This window comes from Salvelinus namaycush, chromosome 15, assembly GCF_016432855.1.
Source record: "Salvelinus namaycush isolate Seneca chromosome 15, SaNama_1.0, whole genome shotgun sequence".
Lineage (NCBI taxonomy): Eukaryota > Metazoa > Chordata > Actinopteri > Salmoniformes > Salmonidae > Salvelinus > Salvelinus namaycush.
The window spans coordinates 36,791,750-36,798,704 of NC_052321.1; the positions used below are offsets into that span (position 1 = coordinate 36,791,750).

The following is a 6,955-nucleotide window of genomic DNA, read 5'->3' on the forward strand; positions in this document are numbered from 1 at the left end:
CACACAAAGCCATGAGACAGTGCAAAGCCACAAAGCCTCTCTCTCTCTCTCTCGCGCTCTCTCTCTCTCTCTCGCTCTCTCTCTCTCTCTCTCTCTCTCTCTCTCTCTCTCTCTCTCTCTCTCTCTGTCTCTCTGTCTCTCTGTCTCTCTCTCTCTCTCTCTGTCTCTCTGTCTCTCTGTCTCTCTGTCTCTCTGTCTCTCTGTCTCTCTGTCTTCTCGTATCTTCTCGTATCTTCTCTCTATTTATCTCTTCTCTATTCTCTCTCTTTCTCTCTCTCTACAGTAAGGTTGGCCTGTCAGTCAGATGAATTGACGCTGCTGGCTGGAGAGCCACACTTTTTCCTTTTTTCCTGCAGATTAACTTTCCCCCTCGGCCAAAACAAGCGAACCGATTTGTTTCAATCGTTTGTTCATGTATTGCTGAAAAAGCCCCAGTGAAAAAACAGCTCTGCGTCTCTCTCCAACCATGAATTAAAATGTCTCAGGGCAAAAGGGCATTGAAGCTAAGGTATGTTTTCTTAAATCTCGACTGAGTGCTATCAGTTTCCTCTTTCATAAATACATCTTTGAAATAGTTGTTCCAGAAAGTTCTCATATCAGTTGTATAGCTGTGCTCAAGGTAGAAGCTACCGTATACGGTCTTGCTTGGGAATGCTTGTGCAGCGACTCTCCATCATCAAGGCGGAACCATTCACGATCTGTTCCACTGTAGCCCTGTTTTACTACCTGACCAGGCCTATTTCCTATTCACTGCCTCTCTCTACCCACCCGATCTCAACTCTCCAGAGCCACCACCTCTCCTCTACCCCATCCCTCTCTCCCAGCGGTAGCTGAGCTCTCAGATGGAAGCAATCATGCTACTGCTGCCACAGTCAGGGACTGATGGAGGGAAAGTACATCTGCTTCCAGAGAAAGGAGGAAGGGGGAGGGAGGGAGGGAGAGCGGAAAACAATAAAACTTATCCACCATCCCTGGAACGAGAGACAGAGAGAGAGAGAGAAAGATGGAGAGAGAGAGTGAAGCATGAAACACATGAGAATATCATTGCCAATAGACTGCCTATAGGTACTTATCACAGTGGGAGGCCATTCCTTCTCTTCCTAGAAAAAATGCGGTGTCTGCTGCGTGCCGACCTGGTAACGACCAACCTACCGATTCTACTTGTATAATCAAAATGCTCGTCGGTGGCCAACGACTTTGAGCCAATCAGAGAGCACGAACCACCACGTGGGGCAGCCAACAGAAAAAATAAATAAAAATAGGGCATTTTCTCCATACATCCAGTCACACTTCATATGCAATGTGAGCTATGGGATGGTAGCTAGCTAAGTGCACAGACGCAATGCACACAACACTAAATACTTCCTCCATGCTAGCTTGCTACTGTAGCTTGTATTGACATTAAAATTACATTAGCTTGTTTCCATGAAACAGCTGCCTGTGTTAGCTGCCAAGTTAGTGTAGTGTCCTTAGCTAGCTAGCTATGTTGTGCTAGATAAAAAATATGCAAACGTTAGCTAGTTAGCAAAACATGTGGCTATGGGCTGGCACTGGCAGTATGGCATTATGGAGAGTGAATTAATTTGTTTCTTCATCATCTTGCTAGGTTGTTATCAAGATGTGGCCATCTGGCTAGTATCAAGAAGGGCTTTCTACAAAATAGCAACATTAGCGCAGATAGCTTAGAAACTAGACCATAAGCAATATGCACAGATATGCATTGCCAAGGCAACGCTACTGCCACCTTCTGGTTTGGAGTATTTTAACACGACTGAGTGGCTGACGACTTCCAAGGTCTTTGCTGTGTGAACACAAACGAAATTGACTGCCAACACTCTGTTCAGAAGTTCTAAGTACTGTCGTCAGGCAAACGTTTGACAATCCTACCGCTGTGTCTGAGCTTTAAGAGCTAAGGAGGGGCACCGGCCGTCACAGTGTGCAGAGAATTACCCAGGAACCAAAATTGATGTCATCCTAACGGCATGTTTCCTCATCACATGGGCCACTTATATTACGATCTGAGCCAATCCAGTGCCAGTGTTCAATTTAGGGTGGAACAGTGCTTCTGAAAGGACTGCATTGTCCAGTCAGGACATAGAATAACATATGATTAGATGCGCATGGGAAATGTACCATTTGTTTGCCTCATCAGCAGCTCTGAAGCGTTTCTCCACCGTCTGTATAAATGGTAGCCTGCTGTAGGTGTAGGTTTACTGTCGGTGCACCCTGTGTTCATTTCAACCATAGGACGTGTGAAAGTAATCATGAAAAACGAGAGGCGATGTACCAGGAAGAGGGAAAACAGAAGTGCTTCACTTCCTGACACGTGTCCCAGCCGGGTGTCATATTAGTTCATCTTTTAGAGGATGATAAGCAGGGCTGCGGGAACTTTTCCATCCGTCATTCTTTGGAAGGTTGGATGTGGTGAATGAAGGGTTGAATGCTTCCTCATCTGGGTGTTTTTCTCTCTCTGTGTGTGTGTGTGTGTGTGTGTGTGTGTGTGTGTGTGTGTGTGTGTGTGTGTGTGTGTGTGTGTGTGTGTGTGGTGTGTTGGATGGAGTCCATTCATATTATTGCTCCACAGTGATGAGCAAATTGATGCAGACAGCAGATCAACTCATCTGTCTCTCTCCCACACACACACCCCAGTTAGTCCCACCCTATGACAGTTACACCAGCATGCACTTTATTCACACACCCACAGACAGACAGACAACAGCTCTCTGATGCCAAAGGAATGACCTGACTAGTCATAGCCAGTGGTCAGAACAGAATAGCAGGAATGTTGCTCGTTTCATCAGGATAGACCTTATTCATGTGTCGGCCACTGTGTGAATAAGGTCTGTTAAACCCACCCGCTTTCTTTATGTTACCCTCTGACACTGTAACTCAAGCTAAGACACAGCACCACCATTATAGTCTGGCCCAGGGTAGTGAAGAGGGACGTCCCTTCTCAGTTTCCTGATCCCCATGTCTTGTTATTGGAAGTAAAGTACAGTAATTAGTGTTGGCCCAGAGCGTTCCACCCATCCTCTACAGAGCCAGCTGGAATGCTGTAAGACTCCCTGTCTGACTGCACTGGCTGACTGACTGACTCTACTGACTGACTGACTGATTGACCGCACTGAGACACTGACTGACTGAGACTCTAGTTGACTGGGTTAGGTTAGGTTAGTTAGTTTAGGTTAGGTTAGTCTTCCTGGTTTCAGTGTTGTGTAATCAGGTCTTATTATTCCGTTTTTTCCTCCATAATTGAAAGAAATGGAGACAGCAGTTGGATCCATACGCACACTAAATCCCTGACCTGGCAAATAATACCCAATGATACGTAGGCCTACTGTGCATAAACTCAGAAATACACTGTAGTCAAATGCAATTCTACAAATATGTAGAGACCTGAAGCAAGAGCTCCCGTGATGGATCTGCCGTTTATTACTTAAAGATTTGCTTTAAATCTTTTCTTGAGTAAGACTTTAGCAGGACCCTCAGGTCCATTCGTATCCACAGATGGTACTAATAAAGTTATTCTCCGGTGTGTTTTCTTTTTCTCTAGTTTATTTATGACAAAACTTCATGAGAGCGGTTTTGTACGTTGTGCACCTCCTGTTTGGGAGTTGGCCTCTTGTTTGGCATGGAGCGTGTGTGTGTGTGTGTACGCCCGTGTGCTCGTGCACGTATGTGTGTGCATACGTGCGTTTGGTGTGTGTGTGTTCAGTATCATGAACTGAGCAGCATTTGGCTCCCATCAGACACAGTAAATTCTTATTTGGCTCTCTCTCCCGTTGCATCATGGGATAGGTCTCAGCAGACACAGCCCTCCAAGCTTGAACACCTCTTCTCATAAAACTCCTGAAACACATGACTATGGCCTCCCTCCCTCTTTAACGACCATCGCCAGCCATGATGGCTGTTTTTTGCAAATCGTTCCTCACAGTTCAGCCCGGATATAAAGACTCTCTTTATCAGGTTTTTATGATGCCAAAAGGAGGGGAAAGAGGGAAGGGAAGGGAGTGCAAATTCCACAGGGAGTCTCCTCTCTCTCTCGCTCTCTCTCTGAGGCTCAGCCAACCACCACACCCTCCTAATGTTCTTGTGAGTAATGCGTTATCTCTGTGTGTGTGGGTAGGGAAATCAACACTGTGCTGGTCCTAGGCTGGACCTGTAGCGTTCGACCATGGAGCTCACAGTTCTTCTGGGGTACCATGTACTGTAATGCAGCCCCAGTATGGCCCTGCAAGTCACATACAGTATCCATACCCTCTGCAGACCACAATGCCCCTCTCTGTGTGGAACGATGGCACTCTGTGCGATGTGGGAGGATGCATGTCGTTGTGAGTGGACCGTGTCCATTAGCTAAACGTGTCTGTTTGTCTCTTTGTCTCACAGCGGAGAGAGTGACATCACTGGGGAAGGACTGGCACAGGCCCTGTCTGAAGTGTGAGAAGTGCAGCAAGACGCTGTCGGCCGGATCACACGCAGAGGTCAGACGACACACACACACACACACACACACACACACACACACACACACACACACACACACACACACACACACACACACACACACACACACACACACACAAGCTCGTGCACACAGCTCACACATACCTCACACGCCACTCACACTGAATTATTAGCTGACAAATATTTAAATGAAAATAATGATATTGGAATAAAAAATAGATGTATGTTTGTTCGCTTTATCACAGATCATATTTCTCATAGAGTACCATTAAAGAGATTCCCCGGTACTTTTATATATTTTTTGCCAGTAGTTCTGAAAGTAGTGCTCACGAGCCAAAAGTGGTCTCTGAAAAATGGGTACTATGTCACATATGTGGCAATATCTGCACCACGTCATTGCCCTCTCGCTTGTTCTACTGTGTGTGTATCTTGCTAACTGTCACTCAAATTGCGAGGGGCTGAAGCTCATTGGCTAGAACTCAAATTGCTAGGGGTCTGGCCCACATGGGGGAAAATGGAGGAAAAACAGTCACTTTCAAACTAGGAATTTGATTATGCATGTATTACACATTGACACATTCAGCCTAAAACAGGAGGTTTGAAAAGTATTAGTAGTCATTCCGGAGCATGTCTTTAAGCCCACGTTCTGGCCCATAAATCTTTCATAAGAATTCTTGACCTATCACACAGATTGTGCAGAAAGTCTGGATACAATCAAATGCTGGTATTTTTAATCAGCCTGGTACTAATACGGCTTGTACCCTCTATCTCTCTCTCGCTGTAGCACGATGGCAAGCCTTATTGTAACAACCCCTGCTACTCTGCACTATTCGGGCCTAAAGGTGAGTTCTTCTTCATTACTATTGTAACGGCCCTTGGTGCAAGGTGCCTTAACCATCTATCTCAGTAAGGATATCCCAATTGAGAGATTCTATTACCATAACCCATATTACCTAGGGTGTTTCTATGTTTTGGGCTCAAATGACATGTAACAAGATAACAGTTGATAAGTTGAGCTCAGTGACATTGGAGCCACGCGTACGTACGTAGCCTGATAAGGCGATTACATATCCTGTATGGAAAGTCCAAGCTCATTGTCCTCCTTACATGAACCTGTGACCGAATGAGCTCATTGTAACCTTTACAATACCCACCTCGGTGAGGTTCAGGCTTCCACAAATAACATTGTGGTCATCATGCTAACATCTTATCAATTTATCTCATTGGATATGGGTAACCTACCAGCTATCTGCTAAAACATGCTCTTTCACTTTAAAAAGTAGGATAGCTTCCTGACGCATAATGGTCCCCCTCAGTTCTTTCAGCTGTGCATCGACTGAGATATCCTGAATGAGATAAAATAGTTGGAATTGTCAGTCGGAATAGGAACAGCGGCAGCCATAGCCAAGGTCATTTCGCCTGGTCTTGCTGGTTCCACGTGGTGGCTCTAGAAGGGCTGCTGTGGAATGGGGTCAGAGACCACTGGAGTTTCCATTGTTGTGGTTCCGCTGCTCCCATTTCCTCCTGAAACTTAATCCCAAAATGTTTGGCCGACATACAGTATACAGTCTCCTGAGCCAATACTGTCTCTCTCTCTCTCTCTCTCTCCCCCCGAACAGGTTTTGGACGTGGAGGAGCTGAAAGCCACACATTCACAAAGTAGAGCCACTCAGGTACAGGCCAGTGTACTCATTTCAAAGATAGACCAACCACATTGATATCACTCCCATTCAAATAGACCTTAATATGGAAACAAATACGTGGAGACAATACATTCACCATCACCGCCAACCTTAGCCTTACAAATGCTACAAACATTAGAGATTGTTGTTTTATTTAACAAAATACAAACATAACATTTTCTCCTTTCTTTACAGGTTCACCCACCACACCAAGAAGAAGGCAACTCTGCATTCTACAACGTCCTCCATGCCATACTAAACCAAAACAAACAACCAAAGAAGTTCCTTTTCGGAACCACCATTTTGTGTTATTTTCTGTCTTTGTGTTGTCTAGAGGAATCGGCCTTAATACATCGCAGAGATGTTCTCTAGTCCCACTAGTGGATCGGAGGGTTATACAATAACCTCTCTGTTCCTTTACTTGTTTTTAAATTCTGATTAAACACTCTTTTTCAAAATGTTTTACCCTCCTATTCATTCATTTCTCGTGGTCTTGCACTTTACAAGGGTTAAACACTCTTTTTCAAAATGTTTTACCCTCCTATTCATTCATTTCTCGTGGTCTTGCACTTTCCCCTGCTCCGACGTTGCATGCATCAACCGATGGTTTGTGTGCCACGTCATAGACTGTGTCATCGACTGACAGATTGCTATAACATATGATGTGGTCAGGTGATACGTAAAATACCTATCCAGGCATTGTATGATTTGGCAGGCATCAGCAACACCTGGGCAGAGGAACACGCCCAAGGTTTCAGTATACTTTAGTATATAACATTTCTCCTGTCTCAGTTGGGCGCTCATCCATT

General features: G+C 45.1%; 1 protein-coding gene across 1 annotated transcript in view; it reads left to right on the forward strand.

The window, feature by feature from the left end:
* Positions 1-6,606, forward strand: part of crip1 (cysteine-rich protein 1) — a 7,914-nt gene extending 1,308 nt beyond the window's left edge. The window contains exons 2-5 of the mRNA XM_039009016.1: positions 4,387-4,481; positions 5,249-5,306; positions 6,084-6,137; positions 6,342-6,606. Coding sequence (XP_038864944.1) covers positions 4,387-4,481; positions 5,249-5,306; positions 6,084-6,127 — 197 coding nt within the window. The 3' untranslated portion in view covers positions 6,128-6,137; positions 6,342-6,606. The remainder of the gene's footprint in view (positions 1-4,386; positions 4,482-5,248; positions 5,307-6,083; positions 6,138-6,341) is intronic.
* The last annotated feature ends 349 nt before the right edge of the window (positions 6,607-6,955 follow it).